This window comes from Perca fluviatilis, chromosome 17 (genome assembly GCF_010015445.1).
Source record: "Perca fluviatilis chromosome 17, GENO_Pfluv_1.0, whole genome shotgun sequence".
Classification (NCBI taxonomy): Eukaryota; Metazoa; Chordata; class Actinopteri; order Perciformes; family Percidae; genus Perca; species Perca fluviatilis.
The window spans coordinates 22,334,956-22,358,892 of NC_053128.1; the positions used below are offsets into that span (position 1 = coordinate 22,334,956).

Sequence of the window (23,937 nt, forward strand, 5' to 3'; positions counted from 1 at the left end):
TTATGCATGGGTGATAAACAGTATTAAAAGAAGCCCTGAAGGAAGAAAGCATCAAAACAAAGCTGGATAATTGCATTATATATGTTTTTTATGAGTGTGTTTACGTGTGCATAGATGTCTGTTTGTAAGGGGACCTCATCAGACAGTCGCTACATGGTTGAAAGAGCACTCAAATACACTCATGTTTCCACAGCACCTAAGGGCATCTAAGGGGACCTCCTAATACATCTCTAAGCCCCAAACACATAAGCATGTTTACGCACACACACACACACACACACACACACACACACACACACACACACACACACACACACACACACACACACACACACACACACACACACACACACACACACACACACACACACACACACACACACACACACACACACACACACACACACACACACACACACAAACAACAACAAACACACACACACACACACACACACACACAGGACCATGCAAATCGACAGCCAGACTGAGAAGTAAACAGACTAACCTAAACAAAATACAGACAGTTATACAGTCAATAGTCAACAGGGTGTACTCACTGGCCCGGTGTGGTGCACTAACAAGATCCATAGATACTTAATTGCATTGGGAAAACATCATTTTAAATCTATTGGTTTAAGCTCTGCCACTTAGTCACTGCTGTGGTGTTGTTAAGATTTCAATTTCAGATAAACACTGATGTTTCAGAGAATGACGGATTTTATCATCCAATTTAAAAAAAAAAACACTTTCATCAAATATTATTCTACAAGTGGAGAATCCATTTCAGTACATATTAAATGTGTGGGATGTGAACTGGAAAAGTAATGAGAAGAAGACAAAGGATTGGAGTAGACAGAGCTGCATACTGCGACTCAATGCTGGTTCTGCAGTAACATGCCTTTAATTTAAATGTAGAAACAGCATCAAACTGTGCACCACATCCTCAAATGAATCCCACTGAGTACCTAAACTGGTCGACATAACTGGTGCCAGGAGCAAAATGTGGACTTGTCAGCAGAGACAGCAGACTAAGAGAGACATCGAAAAACATTTCAAAATCCATGATAGAGGAGATGCTACAAAGCAGCACACAGCATTATGTTTTATCTTGTTTACTTATAAAAATATCAAATGATGCTGACACAACAGCCGATTAATACATTGGATGATGAACCGAACATTTTGCTGGTTACAGCTTTGAATTTAAATACTCCGATGATTGCTTGTTTTTCAAACCATTATACAATGTTAGGGTAAAAATAGTAATAGGGTTACTTTAGATGAGAAGATCAATACCACGGTCACATCTTTATGCTAAATATGAAGCTTCAGCCACTAGCTGGTTAGCTGGAATAGCTAGCCTGGCTCCATTCAAAAGGTAACAAAATCTGCCCACCAGCACCTATAAAGTTAATTAATAAAATGATATCTCTCGTTTGTTTAATACGAACAAAACCTGATGTGTAAAAAATGACAATGACTATGTTTACAAGCTGTCAATTTTCGGGTTATGGTCGGGTTAAGGTCACTATTCGGGTTTCTGAAACATTCGGAATAACCCGTTTACATGCGTGAGCAGAGAGAGTTACTCCTACATGGAATTTGGAATCAATTGGCAATATCCCGACGTAAACGGCGACGCACGGTTAGCGTCTGGACGTAGCCTACTGACAACCTTAAGACGCAATAACTTTTCGGTCACCTTCTTATAAATCTCACTATCTCGGTACTTTCTGCCATCAACAAAAGACATTATATTCATGGTTTCACCACACTAATAAAGAAATTGGTTTCCTCCTCGCCCCAAAAGTGTGGTGCTGTGCGCGCGGCTCGCCGCCATGTTTACCTCTACTTCTTGTTTACTTCCGGTATACTGCGTGCAGGTTTTCTGCATTGACATATATATAACTATATTATTATAGTATATAATTATTATTATAACTATGTTTTCTGGCGCATACAAGAAGTTCCTCTACTCAAAAGACCAAGATTCCTTGCGAATAGAACATCGCGAGAACACAAATCAATGTTCCTTTTGATGGAGATATGCCGATACGCGTTTTACATGACCAAACTTCGGTTAGAAAAGGGGTAACCCAGGTAGCATATTCGGTTTTTAAAACCGGAATATGAGCATATTCGGTTTTGCCGGTGTTTACATGGCTGTGCGAACCGGGTTATTGCTAATATTCCGTTTTGAACGGGTTATTGGCTGCATGTAAACGTAGTCAATGACGATTTTATGGGGGTCATGCATGGATCTATTTCTACATATAATAGTAATAGTCCCATACATGAGTATAAGCTTGTCATTTCCCCCTCTTTCAGTCTTTATGCTAAGCTCAGCTAAGATAACTGGCTGTAGCTTTATATTTAACAGACCAATATGAAAGTGGTATCGATCTTTTCTCAGCAAGGAAGTGAATAAGCGCATTTCCCAAAATCTTGTCTTTAGACAAAACCATGACTCCTCATAAAAAATAAAAAAGTCAAAATCCATGCTACTTCAAGGAACCTCACACTCACCAACTGTCAAACACCCATGTCAACTTCTGTACCTTATCCAAGTAGACATAATTTGGCAACTACTAATAAACTGATTGCAGACACACAGAGAGAAAAAAAAAAAAAAAAAAAAAAAAAAAAAAAAAAAAAAAAAAAAAAAAAAAAAAAAAAAAGAGAAAAAAAATATACTCACATAGTCAGGCAAGGCTGTGTTGTCTCCCTGTCTGCCTCTCAGAGACTGTGTTGCCTGCTCCAAAACCTTGTTGTGCTTTTTGGAAAGCAAAGCAAACAAACTGCAGGAGAGACACAGAGAGGGGAACAGGAGTGAGAGCAGCAACGACAGATGAATGATACACTTCACCAAAGAACCCAAACACACAGTCGTCACACTGCACATGGTGATCAGTAACTAATGTGCTGTAAATACACAAACAGTGGCCTTTAACTGAAGAATGAAACCTTTATTTAAGACAGATTATTATTAGAGACGGGCCTGTTTTGCTTTCTAAATGAGGCCTTTAAAATAATGAATAATAATTAGCTTTGGAATAACAAAATAATCATGAAATTGGCAGGAGAAAGTTTTAGAAATGATGTGTCAAAATACTAAACATTGTGCTTAATTAACCATCCATTTACAATCACAACCCCTTTTTCTAACCTGGCTTTTATTTGGCCTGTGTAGGTCGCAGCCTTGACTAGTTCTCGAAAATTTCCATTTCATGTGTGTGTTTGTAGGTGACAGTCTGCCATTTGACCCACAAGTTAACTGACTTGCTTTACCCTTAGTGTGTGTGTGTGTGACTGCATTATTGAATTCGATGGCTGGACACAAGAGTCTAGAGTATGCTTGGGCGACCTTGGGTAGCAATAGGGTGGGTCAATATGCACACAAACCATTAATGGGACAGTGTTGACGCAACAGTAAACTGATTCACCCAACATGTGTGGTCACACAAGGGACTTCAGAGAAAACACTTTTTTAAAGTAACTTGAGTGAGTAGCGCCTGTGCAAAGAACATGGTCTCAATTTGAGTGGTGTGTGTGTGTGTATATATATATATATATATATATATATATATATATATATATATATATATATATATATATATATATATATATATATATATATATATATATCTCCTATATTGGTTGTCTAAAAAATTTATATTTTTCTTTTGTTGACCTCTTTATTACATCTCATCTTATTACACACACACACACACACACACACACACACACACACACACACACACACACACACACACACACACACACACACACACACACACACACACACACACACACACACACACACACACACACACACACACACACACACACACACACACACACACACACACACACACACACACACACACACACACACACACACACACACACACACACACACACACATTCTTTCTCCAGGCTAATTGGCCAAATGATAGGTGAATGGCGATATCTGAGCAGCTATGAGGAGGTCTACCTGTTACCTACAGACCTTATGTCAAAGGCCCTATTAGCCAGGACTATTAATGGGACATGTTGTACTATCTAGTCAGTTTTTTTTGCTATTTCAAATGAGAGACCACCGACCAAGTTCCACCTGGGACGTTTGCCCACAATAACATCCCTCATTGGGCCGAGGTAGTGACGGACAGGGCTTGGGAAACAGCGACACAGAAGGATTTCCACACTGATGGCCTGATCCCAAAATCAGTTATGAGGCTGAAGTAATGACAGACAGGTTCCCCCCCAGACACACTGGAGATCTAAAGGTGCTCTGTCTCTACCAGTTCAAAGGATCCTTTTTTATCTGGACACACACAGTGTGTGGTTATGTACCGTGGATTTGGACATTTGTATGTACATGTACGTATGTTTACACGTTCATTTTAAGGCCTGCATGATTAAAATGAAAATTATGTTTCAATCAAAATGCAGCTCAAGTTTTACATTTCTGAAATGTAATTAGTCCATCAATCACCTTTATTGATACCAATTTTTGCATTTATATTTAACACTTTTGTCCAAAACAAATAAAAAAAGTATAAGACTTTTATACCTCAGGCATGGGTAAAAACACTTTTTAGCAATATTTTGTCTTAAAACATTTTTTTTCATGCACAAATTGAAAAAGTGACTATAAATAGGTTTGAGTTAGTGAACTGTGGACTACAGCTGAAACTATCAAGAGATAGTCAAATAACACATTATTCGAATGAAAGTAAATTAACAAGCAACTATTCTAGTGACAGTGTGTAGTGACAGAGGAGAATGTGGATATGGAGGACAGAATACAGCAGAAAGTTAATATTGATGGTAAGAGAGGATAAATAGAAATAATAAGGAAAAATGCAAGGTGGTGGTAAGAAATTTAAACCCAACCTGATGCCTGTAAATAAACAGCACAAACTTAACATACTTAAAGTTAATTAAGGAGCAGAGTTCAGCAGTGCCTGGCAGACATTTGGAAATTCCTGGCAGGAAATTCCCTTTATCTACCCAGCCAGTTTAGCCCAGCCCTGGCCATCATAGTCATAATCATCATCATCATCATTATCATCATCAGACATGGAGTCAGTTGCTCTACATCACTAAAGGACAGACATGAACACATTCACAGACAGTGTTCCTCTCTGACTCAAAACACCAGAGAGTCACAGATATGGAGAGAGACACAGGCAGCGAGATAAGAGGATCCTTGAATGTGCGTGAATGTGTGTCTTCAGGGAAGAAAACCTTCCTTCCTGTGCGTCTGGAGTTAACAAACATGAATTACTCAATGTGTGCGGTTTGGACCTTGTCCTCTCGTCTTCTGTCTCCTCGTCAGCCAAACTCTTTCTCTCATTTACCTCGTCTTACATAATGTTCCTCTCTGCACAGGCACATCACTTGCTCAATATTTAATTTCTCCCTCTCTTCTGCTGCAGCCACTTTCAAGTTACTATAATGATCATTAAAATGAATGAGTGTGCTTGTGTGTGAATTAGAACTTTGTCTTCGGGGCAATTTCCGTCTCTCTTTTCGCGTCTTTGCTTGCCTCACACAGATTAAGATTGTGTTGAAGCCTGCCACTTACACACCAGCTAAATGTGTGATGTACGCTACTTATGCTGTTGGTTTTAGTACACAAAACTACAAAGATGTGAGATAGCACGTCATCACCTGTGCAATAGCTCTAGTTTGGGCATACTTTATCCTCATCCACGCCCTGAGAACGGCTTCTGGCTGAAACACATTTACTGTTTTGATGGTGTGCCATCTTCTTCTACTTTATTAACGGATTTATATTTTTGACCCGGTTTCTCTCTCTGGGATGCACAATTGTTGTCTGTTTTATTCAATCTGTCAGCCAGAAAGGAAGCACATTCAGCACAGTTTCGAGTTAGTAGGGGTCAGACATATGACAATGCCATGAGACAATATAACAATATACAATTGATTTTGTGGTATTTACTTTCGCCAAAAACCGGCATCCCTGTCTGGTTAATTTAATCTGTTAACAATCAATTTATCATATCAACATATGCATCGATACTGTGATATAAAATCTGATATACTAGGATTTTATCTCCCGTCCCTAGTTGGAGGATATCAAGACCGTCAAATATAAAAAGGTCAGTATCAAGATTCTAATTTAAACAAACCACTAAAGGTAACTTATTCAATGTCAAACAGGTAGTACAGAAGTACAGAATAATAATAATAAAAAAAAATGACATGGTCACTTTACCTCAGTGTTTGACAACTTTGCTTTTAGTTTCAAACCACTTTTAATATTCGTCCAAAGCAGACATTTACTAGAATAAGACAAGAGCTGGAATAGGTCATATAGAACATGGATTAATGGAAGAAAGAAGCTACCAATTAACATTTTAGATCATCCTCTGGTCTATTCTACACCTCCAATATGTACTCACCTGATGATGCGCTGGGCAGCATACTGGTGGAGACAACGAAACTGGGCTGACATGTTGGCAAGTGCAGCAAGACAGTTGGTGTGGAGGTATTTATCCTGGGGAGAATGCACACACACAAACCGAAATGTTACCTGATGTTACTGTTAAACTGTATTTCAATCTTCGTATGTGGATGTGATTAATTACTATTTGGGTTCTGAATGCACAGCTGTTTACTTTGCAAGTGCACAAACTGTATTGTACATCTGAATATGTGTTAAACTTACTCTTGTCCGGGTCATGTTGAATTGGATGGTGCGGATGACCACCAGGATGAGCAAACTGCCAAGTGAGATCTCTGTCAGTGTTCTCTCTGTGTACCATGAGACATTCTTCAATATCTGCGAGAGGGAGAGGGACAAAGAAATAAGACATTTGAGATGAGATGTTAAAAACATCAGGAATTATTGTGATTATCCCAGCCATTGCAAGTAAAGGAATGTTGCAGTGGCAACACCTGACCTGTGAACAATGTGTATTAAACGGTGTCTACCCACCACCTCATGGATGGAGCGATTGAAGGCATCGTCCTCTGTAAGGATGAGGAGGATAATGAGGGCCATGTAGACATGATGAGAATTTCTGTCCTCCACGTGGTAAAGAATCTCGAGGATGGGCAACACCTGAGAGGAAGAGTGAGAGAGCAAAAAGGAAGAGCTCAGCATGTGTGTGTAAGGTGGAGTCGCAGAAATGACATTCATTAAATCTTTGTTACAAGATTCCACAATCAAACAGCCTGAGAGGACAAAAAGAAAATAGCAATCTTCCAACAGATGCAATTGAAAAGCTGAATACCAAAGCATAAGGTGTGCACAATGAAAAATGTATTGTTTTTATTATTCTCGTCACGGAAAGGAAGCTTCTAGCCCAATACAATCATACTACATAAATACCTGCTACTATAGTAGAGTTACCAAGTGTGGTTCAAACTGAGTACCAAGTAAAAGAACAGTAAAAGCAGCACTGCGGATGCTAGTTGAGAATACATTTACATTATTTACCAATTCGTAGCTGCTAAACTATAGGTGGAGGCATTTATTTATTTATTTATATTTAATTTATATATATATATATATATATATATATATATATATATATATATATATATATATATATATATATATATATATATATATATATATTCATTCAGAAGTATGCAAAGCAGATGGTAAAAGTGATCCGACAAAAGTGTGCAAAAGATTTCATTCTCTGAATTATACTGTCAGAGTGAAAGCAGTTAGTAGCTAGCATAGTGAGCGATGAACCCACACAGATGCAGTATTAGCTCATTAGACTGTCGTGCAACGGTGCTTTAGACTACTCATCACACACACACACACACACACACACACACACACACACACACACACACACACACACACACACACACACACACACACACACACACACACAAACACCACACACACACACCCACACACACACACACACACACACACACACACACACACACACCTAATGATGATATTTTATTATAATAACACAGAAAGGTCATACTGATAGACGTAAATTAATTTAATTGACCAGCAGTTTGAAAATATGATTGTAAATTAAAGTCATTTCCTGCACATGTTTGGCTTTCAGTTGAGATGCCAAGTCTTTTTAAACCTGGTACAAAGGCTAAATAATAATACATGACTTTAACTCCTACTTCCCCCCCTTTCAATAAAACCAAATTATTTAGTGTTACACTGTGTGAAAGAGCCTCATATGTGACTGTCTACCATGCTCATATGTGATACCATCGGACATGCTGAGCAAAAGATTGATTTTCATTCACTAAACTGCCTCAGTACATTCACTCTGCTGTAAGGAATAACTGGCACTGTCCCACATGGACAGAATAGCACCAGCTGCCACTACATACATCCTCACTCTACCGAGCCATAGCATTGGTCGCAGATGAAACCATTTCATGGCCATACCCATGTGTGTAAGGAAGGACTGCATAATGTTTTTTGTTGAGGATTACCCAATCATACAATGTGCCTTGCTTATGCCTTGTCAATAAACTACACAACAAAATGTCAGACTGAGACAGGAATAATGAATGTGCATGCATGTGTGTAAATTATCAATTGTCTTCATTGCCATCCCACCCACCAGATTGTCCATGTCGGTTCTGGAGAGCATGTATGTCCTCATGTTGGTGTTCTGGTGAAGGAGGGTGTACAGTAGAAGTGTGGCCTGGTCAGAGCGCTGCTGCTCACACAACGCTGTGTACAGACTGTTGAAATTGATTTGGAAAGTGTGAGGTTGCTCCACGGACAGCGACGATGTGTCTAGATGGGTAAATATTATCAAGAGTATTATTTTATTACATCATTAACCTCTGGTACATGTCATACACATGAACAACTCTGAAATATGTACAACGGATTAAAATATACAAATATATTACCTTGTGTGTTTCTGAAACAAGTAATGGCTTGGCGGTAAGGGTTGGGCCAGTCAGGCCCGTCTGTCAAATTGGCTAGGACCAGCAGTAACAGAAGGCTCTGATTGGACAAAGGTAAGGGGTTGTGTTCCTGGTCTATGCCGGCTTTGCTGCCAGCTCCACCCAATGTAAAGACACTCCACAGCCCACCTGGAGACAAGAAATAGTACAGAAATAGTACACAGATTTTAAAAAAATAAAAATTACTTTTAATATGATTTTTATTTCTGGTGGGTTCACGCTTTTTTTTTTTTCTCCAGTGTGTGTTACATTCAAAGCATTGTTTGTTTTTGGTTTTTTTCATTGATAATAGCAGTTTATGGTACAGAAAAAATATTTCAAGGCTGGCCTGAGAACTGCAGCTCTCCATTTCAGTACAACAGATAAGTAGATGGAACTGTGCAGGACCCAGTAATCAAAAGCAGTCAGGTTGTGTATGACAACCTTTTTGTAAAGTATTCTCACAACCTACAGCTCTTCAGCCTTATAACTGATTTAGGCTTCATAGGGAAATTAATGCAAAAGAGTATGTGCAGTCAGACTGATGTAATCAAGGCCAAAATGGGCACAATGGAGTCACGCACGATCGTTTGCAGAACCTGAAATTTGAAACAACATGGATGGCGCCACAGAACAAAGAGAACCTGGGACTACTGGCCAACTGGAGTTGGGTTCGTTTTTCTTGTTAGGGGAGTGAGAGGGAGCTGAATTTCCTACAGAGCTGCAGAAGTGCTGGTGCTTTCAGGCGTCATGAGAAGCACGGGAAGCATGAACACCAAGGTACAGAGATGACAGCCACTGGCTCCTGCATGTCTAGCTACACAGAAGGCATAAACCAAGCACTAGTGAGAGAGAGTGTGTTGCAGGTCCACACTGATCAAGCTACTGAATTTGAGGAGAAGCTGAGTAGATGTGTTGCCATCTAGTGGCCAAGGATGGAAGAGCAGATCAATGTATCTGACTGAATTTGCACACACTCTCCTTAATGTGAGAGTAATGTCATTAAGTCATCCTGATCCATCCAACTATGACACACTCACATCATCAGTTTACTTGGTTACTGAACCAAAAATAATTGAAGTCAAGCGAACAAGGAGACATTCAAAACATAAGGGTGAAATGCTTCATGTACACGGACATCCTGCTACACGAGATTAACTGAAGTAGAAAATAGCAGGTCACATCCCAGTGTCCTTTTCTTGTACTACTTGTTCTAAAAGTAAGGAGACCGAACAAAGAAACAGCTTGTGAAAACTTTGACCGGTTTCAACCTCACAGGGTCTTCATCAATTATGCATGACAAAATACTTGCTCTGCCTAAGGGTTTCTTTTCAACAACTTGTGACACTGTGTAAAATTCTTAAGAACATCCATGGTTTAAATGTTGGTTTGTCAATAAATTCACTAATGGCTAGTAAAGACCTACTTCAACACTTAGTCTGACCCTGTGTGTATACATGTGTATGCAATTCCAGGAAGGAGGGGAATACATTTGTTTATATTTGAGCAGAAGGACATCAACACAATCCACAACAAGAAATCCCCAAGAGAGAAATTACGTAATTCATCAGACTGTGTGTCTCTCTCCCTCTCTCTCTCTAAACATGATACTCTTCTGTCCTTCTACAGCTCAGAAAGAGAAGTGTAAGAGAAAACAAGATCTTGGTAGAGAGGGCCAAGTTGTGACGGAGCCTTGTTCATCTCATCACTGGCACCACAGTGACTAGCCCAACAGTGTCAGAGAGCCCGGTCTGGCAGCCACATTTCCTGCACTCTCTCACACACATACACTTACTGACACACACTGACACACACACACACACCCCTCTATTTTACCTTAGTGGGTGCTGTTTGTTATCCGTCTGGCTCGGTTCCCTCAGCCTGTCTGCCTGCCCACCACATAAACCCAATAATGCTACACTGCTTAGGCCTGCTCCGGCCCTGGCCAGCCGCCCAGTGGAAAAAGAGGAGGAGGACATGAAGAGGAGGAAAGGGAAGGGGAAAGTGAGGAAAAGAGAAGGTCACACACGGACACAGAGGCTGGCATGCTGAAATCAGAATCTGGGCTTCAGGACTCGGGGGCAGGGAAGGCATCCTACTGTCAGACACACACACACACACACACAACTGTACATACAAAGTCTTACTTTACTTGAGCCTGTATCGACAACAACCACAACATCTCTGAAAACTCTACTGGTCTCCTTACAATACAGCCTGTAAATGCTTACCATTAAAACAGACCATAATACGATTTCTGTTGCAAATGATTAGCTGTTAATGTTTGACTACGCCTTGTTTTTAGGACAGAACGCTCTGTGTAGTCTTACATAATGCTCACCAGCATCAGACACAACTGCTGGCACAAAGTCAACTTCTATATTCAAACCAAATTATCATCACACAATCAAATATCTGCAGTCTTTCCAAATATTCAGACACAGGCTGTAAACCATCCTTTATAAATCCACATCTTCCCCCCTGACATCTACTTCACCCAACCATGACCCCGTACCAAATCCAGATGCGTATTAACCTTTACAGTCACTGGTATTAACATACACACATACACGCTCCAGTGGAGGAACTTAATGATGCCGCTGTTGATTGGGGGAATATCATTACCTTACTTTCCTTAATAAGCACTGCAGTACTTCTTTTCAGCAGGAATTAAGTTGCAACGTACCCAGTTATATTTGAGGAAAGTTCACTGATTTTTCAGTAGCATTAATTCCCTCTATGCAGCTGCTATACGCCACAATACATTCATATTAACACAAAAGGATCACTCCCCTATGCATAGGATTATGATACACAATAGTACATTGATAGTTAAAGGCTAAATGTATTTAGTTTGTATTTAATATGACATCCATAATAGTATATACTGTACATCTAGATGAGTGTTTGAGATAAGAAACAGAGTACATAAATGTAATTACATACAATTATTAAAAGGTAATACAGCCCAGTTCTCTAATAGGTCAACAGTGCAATTTATTTGGTGCTGAATTTAAGTCTGCACCTGGAAAGTTTCTCCTTACCTACCAAGGATAAAAAAACAAGACTATGTGGCTAAATTTAAATGCTAACGTGAACATATTCCCAATGACAAAGCTCACATTCTAATGTTAAGCAGGTATTATGTCCACCATGTTCACCATCTTAGTTTAGTATGCCAACATTTGTTAATTAATACTAAAAACAAAGTATAGCTGAGGCTGATAGGATTGCCATTAGTTTGCATGGATTTTAGTAATTAATCAGTCAATCAACTATTGGACAAATTACATTTTTGACTTGATGATGGCGCTAGATAAAAAGTTAAGATCACCAAAGTCATTAAGATACATTATCTGGGAACCATTAATGTCTGCGCAATTTTTTGTGCCAATCCATTAACAATATTTCTCAGGAAAAAATGAAAACCTCAACTTACTAGTGGCGCTAAAGGAAAAGTCAGGTTGGACTGATCCTCTGTGCACCATGAATATCCATAGAAAATGTCATGGCAATGCAAAAGTTTGTTCAATAGTTGTTGATATATTTCTGTTTGGACCAAAGTGGTGTGCCGACAGACCTAGTAGCAGGCCGCTAACATGGCTAAAAAAATAAATAAATAACTCACCAGTATCTATACACATCACCAAAAGAGATGAAATTTTGGTTGTGTTTTTCCATTTCACTCTCTGCTATATGCAACATATACCATTGTGCAGAGAAGGGAGCTGAGGTGGGAAATGTGTTCTCATAGTTACAGCTGAGAACAAACCGTTCAGTGCAGACAGAGATGTGAACGCCTGGTGAACAGAGACAGACAGAATGTGCTACTTACTTATTTACTTGCATAACACTGAATGAAATATGACATCAGGGCTTCAGGCCAATGCCTTGGCCACACACACACACACACACACACACACACACACACACACACACACACCACACACACACACACACACACACTGTACAGACAAACAAACACTACTCTGTTAATCTCACACAAATGAAAATATATGCTCAAAGCACTTTCATCCAAACCCAATCCAAAAGCATTCTAACAAAAACATAATAACATATGAAAACATTCCAACAACTTATCAGAATCTTAATAAAAAGCTAGGGCTAAAACGTAAACCCAGGGTGACCAGCAAGTTTTCTGTTAAGTGTGCTATACTAATGAGGACCTCACAGACATAAATATAGATCTAACAAGGTGTCTTTGTTTGTGGAGCAGTCACCTGTTATCAATAGAGTAGATTGGGACCACCGCCCTTGGACTATACGAGAAGCAGAGTTACTAGGCCTCTCTACGGCAGCAATGTAAAAACATGAGGATTACAAAGGAATTATCTTCATGCGTGTCTGCTTGTAGGCAGACGGGTGGCTCAAATAGTATTGTGTAAAGCTTCCATATACAAACAAAAAAAAGTACATGGGAGAGGAGCGTAGCAAAGAGTAGAGCAGAATAGAAGAAAATGGATGAGAGGAGAGGCAAGGAGAATAAAGTAGAGAGGAGTAGAGGAGAGGACAATAGAGGAGAATTAAATAGACAAAGCAAGAGTCAAGTCAAATAGAGGAGAGCAGAGCTGTGTACAGTGGATAAGAGAATAGAGTAGAATACTTTAGAGTAGAATAGAGTATGTAAGAGTTAAGTAGAGTCAAGTTGAATAGAGAAGAGGAGAGTGTAGAGTAAAGTACAGTAAAGGAGAGGAGAGTGTAGAGTAAAGTACAGTAAAGGAGAGTAGAGTGCAATAAAGTAGAGTAGAAGAGTGGAGAAGAGAGGAGAGTAGAATAGAGTAAGTAAGAGTCAAGTCGAGTCAATTTGAATAGAATAGAGTGCAGTGTAGAGGAGAGTAGAGTATAGTCAAGTTGAATAAAGAAGAGGAGAGTGTACATTAAAGTGAAATAGAGTAGAATAGTGGAGAAGTAGGTAAGGTCAAGTCGGTAAGGTCAAGTCAAGTTGAACAGAGTAGAGACGAGTAGAGTACAGTTAAGACAAGTAGAACAGAGTAGAGTGGAGACGAGTAGAGGAGGAGAGGAAGCCAAAGGTTCCCAGTCTGGGTGATAATCCCCATGCAGACTCTCGTTCAGATTTAGACAGCAGAGCGTTTAAAAACAAGAGAGGAAGAGACATCCTATCCACCCACACAACATGGCGACGGAAGTCAAGCACAGCTTTCTTTGCCAGTGAACAGTGCTTGTTTCTGGGGGAATATCCAGACTGTCTATGAATGGGAGTGTGTAGGCATGTTTGACTTATTTTATATGTTACTAACATGAGAAAGATGACAACTATAAAAAGCATGTACACTATGTAAAGGAAGTTGCGGCCTGAATTACTCACACATGCTCAGTACCTATATCACTATGTCAGAGTGAGGGAGCTGCCCATGGAAAGGCCCCGAGCAGTTGGGGGTTCGGTGCCTTGCTCAAGAGCACCTTGGCAGTGCCCAGGAGGTGAGCTGGCACCTCTCCAGCTACCAGTCCACCACCATACTTCGGTCCGTATGGGGACTATGAGTCAACTCCCTACTGACTGAGCTACTGCCACCCCCATTATGGAGTGCGTTTGAAAGGTTTAGGTACTTCTTTACCTGCCTGTGATATACTAACCATGACTAGTAAACTTTAAAGTGTAAAATTGGTGCAGCTCCCTTTTAACTGGCTGAATATTTGCGCATGCTGCAAAGTTAAAAGAATTCTACTGATATTTACGGTTACTATAGAACAACACCCGTGTATACACCCATTTTCAACATTCAAATTAAAATGTGCACTCTGCCAATCCCTGATGACTGTGTGCATGTACGAGACAGAGAGACGGAGAAAGAAAACAAGTGTTGTTTCTGAGCTTCGAGTATAAGAGCACTTGTGTCTTTGTTGGTCTGTGCGTGTGTGTATAAGGGAGGCGGCTGCAGACAGACAGGCTCTAGGGGATTACAGAACAGGGCACCATAACTCACTGGGCCGATCACTGGCCACAGACAGACAGGCTGGGTTGAATGCTGATGGCTCACTGATAGGAATCTGCCACCAACAAACGACAAAGTGCATTTATCTGTGGAGGAAACCCAGCCCTATTCTCACACTCAAACATGCATTCAACACACAGACACACACACACACACACAGCTGTCAGCATGGCTCCCACTTTCATTTCTCAGATTAATAATTTTTCTCACTAGTTGGCTCCAAGGAAAAAAGGAAAAACCTCACGATCAATTATTTTCTTATTTTTGTAATTTCACCATCATTCTTATAATTTCTGATGTTTCTACTCACCAGCTTCATTTTGATGTGTGGAGATGTAGCAACATCACTACAACAAACTGCAATAGGGGCAAGCAACACGATCGAATAACAAAGACGTAAGGTAAGACATAAGGGGCTCCATAATAAATCTAAGGGGTCTCAACATGATTAATAGTATAAGAATGAAGAGCGTATATTTCTCTTACACAATATTTGCTCGACTTTTTCCTATTTTCTTTTGAAATACTGGATAATTTCACGCCTTGAAAGCCCCTAAAAAAATCATTTATTATTTAAATGAAACAATCTTAAAAAGGAAAAATCACTCGTCAATTAAACAGCCCACCAATCATGTCCACATCAAGGCCATAACCACTGATGTAAGCCATATACATGTAGTTTGGAAGAAAACACATACTGACTGCACGCAAGATGTCCATTGCAGTCATCCAATGCAATAAAAAAAAAAAAACTGATGCTGGGTCTAAGTTAAACCAGGACGCAGCTTTGAAAACGTTGTTAGGTAGCCATTTAAAATATTCAATTTGATTTTTACCATTGAAAATAAACACAAGAAATAAACGCACAAATAAAAACTGTGTATTTCTCTACTTGTATTCCTATAACTCAGCAATTGTGGTGGTGAGATAATATATATATATATTCAATATTATGATTTAGGTTGCACAAATAAATGGATTTTGCTTTTGCTCCTTTGTTGTCGTTTCATTTTGTTTTATTTGTGTGTAAATGTGTGTACTCGTACTTGCCACCCCTGACGCCAGGCCGTAAAGCAGGCCTCCTTCCGCTTTTGGCTCAAAGATGTGGGTTGGAGGTGGACATTTCTCCTGCCTGATGAAATTATAGAGCAGGGTCTTCACCAGTCGACTGGTTAAAGACAAACTGGGGATAAGAGAGACAAATGGAGAGAGAGGTTTAAAAAGACAGCTGGAAACCAGGAAACCTTAGGGCACACTTTCTTCGGAAGAGGTATAATATTTGAGGTCTTTCAACGTTTCAAGAATTATGAGTGTCTATAGAACACTGAAAAATGCAATCATTTCAAAATAAAAGCCCTGAGGTTATCAGGTCCTGTGGCCTTAAAAGCTGTTCCTCACCTGCTTAACAGAAACATCAGTTATATCAGACTGCATACATCCCAATTAAGAATATGAACACAACACAACATTGTTGCATTTTTCATTTGGTTCGATTAGCTTTCACACTGGACTTTGTCAAACGCACCAAATGTTGTAAACAAATGTCACGCGGTCGAAATGGTCACTTGTTTATTGGACAGAATATCAGAGTGAAACTAGCCGACACTTGTGGTCTTAGAAATAATCGAGCAACACCAAATTTGATGAGATGAGAGAGGGGATGATGATGTGTTGTCACACAGACGACCAGCAATGTATGCTCAGAATAGTTTATGCATCTGAAAGTTACCATCCCTTAAAATCATATATTATTCTGTAAATTGGGTGCAAGGTTGAAATTGCAGGCTAGTAAATGCACCGTTTTAGTTCACTCCCGGTATTTGGGTCTGATCGCTTTATCACCTAAAGTGAACCCACCTCCAGTTCGCTTGGAAGCGAACCGAGACCGCCGTTTTTAAGCGGACCAGAGTTTGTGGGTTTGGTTCGCACCAGAGTTCAAATGAGCTTTCACACCACCCCCAAACGAACCGGACTACCTGACGAAATGCTCCAGGGTTTGTTTTAAATGGACCAAACAGCCCAGGTGTGAAAGCGACCTAATTATCTGTCAATAATGCCAGTGGTTGACAATCCAGTATTAGGGTAATAAAAAGCACAGCCCAGACACAGGTCTTGTTCTAACATGTACATGCAGGTGTGTTTGTGTGTATAGCCAGACAGACTGAGATCCTATTCTCAGTCCACAGGTGTCCAGATCAGGTTTCAATTTGAGACTCTACTCTTTGCTGATCACATCAGCTATCTCCCAATGAGTGACATACATGTAATTAGCGGTATATAATAGCAAATATTTGTCACACACACACACACACACACACACACACACACACACACACACACACACACAAAAAAAACACACACACACACACACACACACACACACACACACACACACACACACACACACACACACACACACACACACACACACACACACACACACACACACACACAACTTGCTTTCTCTACTGACCAAACAGCAAAACTATTTTAGATCTGTTTTGCCAACATCAGCTACTTGGAAGCCTTTCTCCAGCTCAGTGGCAATTCATCCAAAATGCTCTCATTTGGGTCTCATGCTGTGAGAGCCCTAAAAGAAAATCATCCATCATCCTTTGTCCACTCATCTAAACTACACTACTCTACTTCAAAATGCATTCGGTGTTACAGCATTTATGTGCATTTATTACCATTTGAAAGTACAGGTCAACATCAGACTGTTGCTTTGATTTTTAATTTTATTAGACTAAATGCTAATAAAAGTAAAATTCTATCTCCACATTTTTTAATTTTAAAGTTTATGGTTATCATTAAAAAAAAAAGAAAAAAAGAAAAGAGACTCACTGGTTCACTTTCCAGCAAAGAGACTGACTAAAAGGTCACAGTGGAAACAAAGGTCTTGGTTGACTAGATTTGTTTCTTTTGTCCCCTTTAGTACCAATTGAATGACACATGAAGACATTGTTTGGACAGGATGAGATTGTCTGGAAGCACAAAGAGTATCAGAGTCTGGATAGATGAACAGTAGGCTGGATCAGACGGTGCCATATTGGATTGGAGGAGATCCAAAATGATCTGGGCCTGCGTTCAAAAAAAGTCGTCGACAGATTGCGGACGACCCAGTGACAGAGGCAAGTGAGAGGAACTCGTAGAAATTTTTGAAAATTATTCCACCCTTGTGTGTTATTTACATTTATTTTTTTTTTTCGGTTAGTGTTGATGTCTTGGTTAAGATAAGGGTTAGATTTAGCCATGTAGTTTTAATAGTTACTGTTTGGTGAATTAAGATATTGGCAGTCTTCAGTAGAGTATAAACTTGTGTGTGTATGTTTTCTCACCATCGTCCCTTCATAATGTGCTGGTAGATTAATCCATCTCGGAGGATGTCTTTGTGGAAGAGTTGGTAGGAGAAGAATACCAGCAGCGTGGTCACTGCTTCAAACAGGATGCTGTAGGTGATGTCACTACAGGAAAAGACAGATGCTGTAGAGTTAATGTGAATACATTATACTCTCTTATATCACAATTTCAAAAGGTATACGTATATGTATACGAACATACAATACAGAAGAAGACAAAAAGCAAACAGATAAAAATGCCTGATATCTACGCAGGTCTGTCATAAGGATATCTATTTGTTCCATTATTTATTACAGAGTCATTGCATTTTGGGAAGCAGGTTATTTCCAGCGGTGACAAACTTTATGTAATCTGCAATGTCTACACTGACATCACATTCTGAACGAGGTACAAAAGACAATGTGATTCCAAAGAGGAAAGTGGTCCCACTACAGAGGAGTATCCTTCCATTGAAGCATGTTCGCTAAACTTAACTGTTACCTGCTTCCTGACACGTACACACAGGGCAATGGCGATTCCTTCCACTTTCACACAGTCTTTGCGATTTACATCTTACAGTGAAAGAGTATTACTTGTGTATGTACACAGATGCACACAAATGTCACATGTAGTGCTTCAACGAATATTTGATTATTTTCGTAAGTATTGTGAATTCCGCAAAGCCCAAGTTGAGCTTGTTTTATCCAAATGACCCAAAACCGACTCAATTTATAATGATAGACCAGAAAAAAGAAATAGAAAAAGAAAAATATCCACATTTGATAAGCTAGAGCCAGACAGTTTTTGACATTTTGCTTTAAAAAAAATTACTATTAATAAACGGTATGTCAAAGTATGTGTGGACAAAAAGGGACTAACTCATTAAAGTGTCAATATGCATCAACTGCCTACCTGAAAAACAAAAAAATAAACAAAAAAAAGTCATACAAAACTATTGACATCCATCTTTCCTGTGAAATGAAGCCACAAAAGGTGCAGAAGTCTGTTAGGGTGTTGGGGGAACTAAGATTCCCATCCAAATTACAAGCACGTACAGAGGAAATGGGCCGACAGCCACAAAGTGGTGGAGGGAAGAAAAACAGGTAGAAGTCTTGAAGCTTGGAACAATGAATAGTGTAGGAATGCTGAACGCATTTACACAAGAGCCAGCGTTTGATGTCCGGAGACAACCAAAGACAGGTTGACAAAGAGAAGAGGATTAAAAATGACACAATACAGACAAAGGGGAAAGAGACGAAGAGTGGAAGATGCTGCGTCAAGGAAATAGCAATTGTCAGTCATGTTTCTGTGAACTTGTTTTGACATGGCAGAGGAGGATTTTGTCCACAGAGACGTACAGACTGTATCTTTGCCGTTCTGTGACAGACTGAGTGGCAGGCAGGAGATAATTCCAGCGTTGAGTAAACACACTGAAATATATTCACTCATTAAAGCAGAGGGTGTTAGCGTGCACACCGCCCATGGGGAGTAAAGGATGATTCCCTTTTCTTTTTTCTTTTTTTTTTAAATCATTATGTTCCCTCCTCTCCCACTCATTAGCACTGCTCCTAATCCAACTTTCATTTCAAGCCTTTTCTTTTCTTCTAAAACAAGAAACATCTCTTAGTTATGTCCCTTTATTTATCTTTATTTATCATCCCGTTGCCAGCTCAGAGCTCCAGCACGTCAGTCTGGCTGACGACTCTGGAAGTAAAACATATGGACGTCTGAGCCTAACCTTGTTCTAAGTTTTGAACTTAATGGATTTCAGCTTCTCTTGGTTAGTGAATCAAGGAGCGAATGAGCCAGTCTAAGCACGCAAAGAGTGAGTTACACGTTCAAACTTTTCCAAAACTGCTTTTCATTAAACTGCTCAATGACAAACATCCTAGATACATTAACAACCAACAAACATGAATAAATACAAGGGACTCAAACTAAAAGAAGGGCTGGGCTAAGATACTGCACAAAAATCACCAATACTGGATATTTTTATGTGAATATTAAGCTGATAATATTATGTCAAACAAGTGATCTTGAACAATTGGCACGGTGAAATTAGAAAAGCCGCTGTGTGGGGAGCGTAAAATGTCACTTTACAGTGTAGTATCCAAATCAGTCTGGCATGCGTGACCTTTTTAGTGTATGTAAAACGCAATGTGGTGTTTAATTCAACCTTCACACACACACACACACACACACACACACACACACACACACACACACACACACACACACACACACACACACACACACACACACACACACACACACACACACACACACACACACACACACACACACACACACACACACACACACACACACACACACACACACACACACACGGGGAGTACTTACAGCAGGGGCACTTCTACGATCAGGTGAATGAGGTTGGACAACAGCTCCTCCAGGAGGTCCTCGCTGCCTGTTTCTACACAAGGGGTTGAGGGAGTTATTATCTGAGACATTTGTGGCAACCTCCTGATCATAGTCTCTCTTTGCTTCTTCCAAGTCCCACTGTACCAATCCCCCTCTCTATCCTTCCCATCATCCATATTTCACGCTCGCTGTACAGAGGGATGGCACTGAGATAAATTAGCTAATTGGGATTAGAGGGTCTCTCCAGGGTTCGCCGAGTTAAATATAAGACTTTTTCCAGACACTTTTAATGCCACATAGAATGCAATTTAAGACCTAGTTTGTGATCATACTGGCAGGGTATGTGCAAATTTTTTAACAGCAAATTTAATGACTTTTAAGACCTTTGTTAAGTCCTCTAAAAAAGGAAAATTAAGACTTTACCACGACAAAAAAACAGGAAAATATTCAGCGCGACACAACACAGAATGGTGTGGCGAAGAGTAGCGTGGCACAGCACACCAGAGCCACGCTCAAGACAGGTCACAGGGACACGACAACTTTTATGCAAAGTGCTGATTCGCCTTACAACCCTGACATAGTTGATTGTGTATGTATAAATTATCAGCCTTTAAGATACTTCAGGTAATTTCTAAATTCTGGCCCCTCTAGGTGGATGTCCTCATTTGAGGTGTACAAGTGGTGGCAGCTTACGGTTTGAAATTCCCACAGTATTTCGGCCTTAAGTGTAGCTACATTCGCAAAGCTACCAAAGGCATTGCTTGATGAAGTGGACGGCCTTGTGGAAGGCTGAGAGGTGCTAGGTTCAACAGGAGAAGATACTAATGGGCAAACTACTTGCCTGCGATGACACATACTTCTTGTGCTTCTCTGCTTTCATGTGTGAATCGAGCGCTATGTGGCCCATTGTCCCCAGCTGTATCGTCTTTTTACATAAAGCACACCTTGCTTCATGATTACTGGCTGTTTTCTTCAGCCACCCCCGATACTGTTCGTCCTCCAACCAATTATCATTAAACAAACATTTGCCCATGCTTGTGATTTTGCTTCAACCAAAATGCCGTGGTGGCGAACCATCCACGCAACGCATTCATCAAACACCTACTCGTCGAATGATGCAGGTTGCACCCACATAGATCGAAGGGCTGCCCCCAGTGCTGGTCAAATTGAGGTTGGAAAAAAATAAACAAAAATAAAAAAGGATGATGAGTTGGACTCAGTCCCACATGAAATTTAAGACCTCCTTATTGTAAATTCCAGATTTCAAGACCTTTTCATACCTTAAAATCGAAAATTTTATTAAAAGACGTTTCAAGACGTTTTAAGGACCCGCAGGGACCCTGACTGGCCAAAGTATTCAGGTATGATGGAAAACCAGGAGAGACGATATGGCATTTCTTACTATTAAATCACAGTTTCAGTACTTCCTAGCAGTATAGAGCAATACTTCCTTAAGATATAATTAATCAATTTAACGTATACCTGGACAGTGATAAGCGGCAGAAAATGAATGGATGGTTTGAACAAATGAATGCGATTCATCAATTTAAGTTTTTTCTAAAATTCGCCCATTATGGGATGATTCCTAGCTACTGTTGCTACTGGTCTCCAAAAAAAGAATTAAACAGCGTCCTGTGAGCACTAGGGGTGGGAATCACCAGAGGCCTCACGATACGATATCATCACGATACCTATGTCACGATACGATATTATTGCGATTTTAAACATATTGCAATATTCTGCGATATATTGCAATGTACTACCTTTTTTCCAACTTCAAATTTTTCCCAATTTCAAATTATGTCCCCAAAGGACAATTTTGTCAACATCTGTTTTATCTAAAAAGATACATTTCTCTGTTTGTTCATCTCACTTCAATTTTATTGCTGCAAAATGGGATTGTCAAGCAGACAAACTGACCAACACATATATCATAAAAGATCGATACTTGGCATCTCCGTATCGATACAGTATTGCCCAGAAAAATATCGCGATACTATGCTGTATCGATTTTTCCCCCACCCCTTGTGAGCACAGTCTACTGTTGCAACAACTCCCCTCCCGACAGCAGCAATCAGACACATAAATGTTTTATAACCAACATTACTCCCTACAGCAAGCAAAAGAAAAATATTTAAGACTTTTGCAAATTACAGTTTAAGACTGTTCTGTACTCTACTCAATGTTTTTTTAAGCATAACCTGCAGATACCGTGTTTTATCTTCCATGTACCACTTTCAACAAGCTGTAATTAGCTCCGTATAATTTTGCAGTGACAGAAAGATATTCTTTATAACAATCATCCAACGCAGCAGATAAGGTCTGTAGGGAGCTGCGAGTGAGCGGGTTTCTGTCTTTGTGAAAATGTCACAGTTCATGTTTGCAAGTGAATACTGGTTTCAGCAATAATAAACGGCCATGGCAGAATGATAAAAATGACAAAGATGCTTTTTAATGGTATTTTCATTGTCTCTGTAGTGCCAAAAAGCGCTCTGTTATTTACATTTATCAAGCTCGTCAACACATTTGCAGAGTGTTTTAATGAGGGACTTAGCTCAGACAAGGCAAGTGTTTGAGGCCAAATGTACAGTCAGTGGACGCAGATCCAGACTTTTAGTAACAGAGTCTCTCAGAGACAGCTGATCCAGGTCAGTAGCCAGGGGTATGTGTGCTCAATTAAAAAGCCAATTTCTTATCTCTCTTTAGGTAGGAAGGAAAGTGTCACACATTTGACCCTTGTGGCTATATTCTAATAACTCACACAGTATAAGTCTACTGGGACCCAAATACTTTCAAGAATGTTGCTCATAAGATTTTTTTTAGCAGATTATGTGGATTTTCGTATAAGTACATAAATCACCGTCATTTTTGTCTCAGACAACACAGCTCCGAGTCACCCCATATGTACAAAACAAGAGGTATTTACTCAAAATCCGTTGTTGAATGCTATGAAACTGATTTATTTATGCAATGTGTGGCCCCACTTCAATTTCCCTGTGACACACCTTCCTTTTCTAAAATCAATGTGTGATGGAGCTCACCTCCACAGGAGCCTGGTGCCCTCTCCTGGTAGGAGAACTGTAGGTGCAGCTCTTCCTCACTCATTTCCCTGATGAACACCTTGAGCAGGCAGCGAATCATGAACAGTGCGTTGTGGGCCTGCCAGATAAACAGCTGACTGCGGAAGAGAAGCAAAAAAAATAAAAAATAAAATAAAAAAAATAGGACATCACGTTCAAGGTCTTACGTTGCACTGTGACGGAAATAAATGCTATGAAGGGCATGGCTATGTGCCATTGCCCTTAAGTTATAGAGG

At 39.8% G+C, this 23,937-nt stretch overlaps 1 protein-coding gene across 3 annotated transcripts in view; it reads right to left on the bottom strand.

The window, feature by feature from the left end:
* The window catches only part of dym (dymeclin), a 61,921-nt gene that overhangs the window by 32,323 nt on the left and 5,661 nt on the right, over positions 1–23,937 (bottom strand). For 2 of the 3 annotated variants that reach the window (XM_039779262.1, XM_039779260.1), the window contains exons 5-14: positions 23,663–23,799; positions 20,601–20,673; positions 18,239–18,364; positions 15,947–16,083; positions 8,890–9,075; positions 8,592–8,770; positions 6,968–7,093; positions 6,698–6,811; positions 6,432–6,526; positions 2,699–2,798 (exon numbers count right to left, since the gene is read on the bottom strand). In XM_039779262.1, coding sequence (XP_039635196.1) covers positions 2,699–2,798; positions 6,432–6,526; positions 6,698–6,811; positions 6,968–7,093; positions 8,592–8,770; positions 8,890–9,075; positions 15,947–16,083; positions 18,239–18,364; positions 20,601–20,673; positions 23,663–23,799 — 1,273 coding nt within the window. Of the gene's footprint in view, positions 1–902; positions 1,029–2,698; positions 2,799–6,431; positions 6,527–6,697; positions 6,812–6,967; positions 7,094–8,591; positions 8,771–8,889; positions 9,076–15,946; positions 16,084–18,238; positions 18,365–20,600; positions 20,674–23,662; positions 23,800–23,937 lie in introns of those variants that run through there. The other variant, XM_039779263.1, reaches the window with a different exon arrangement.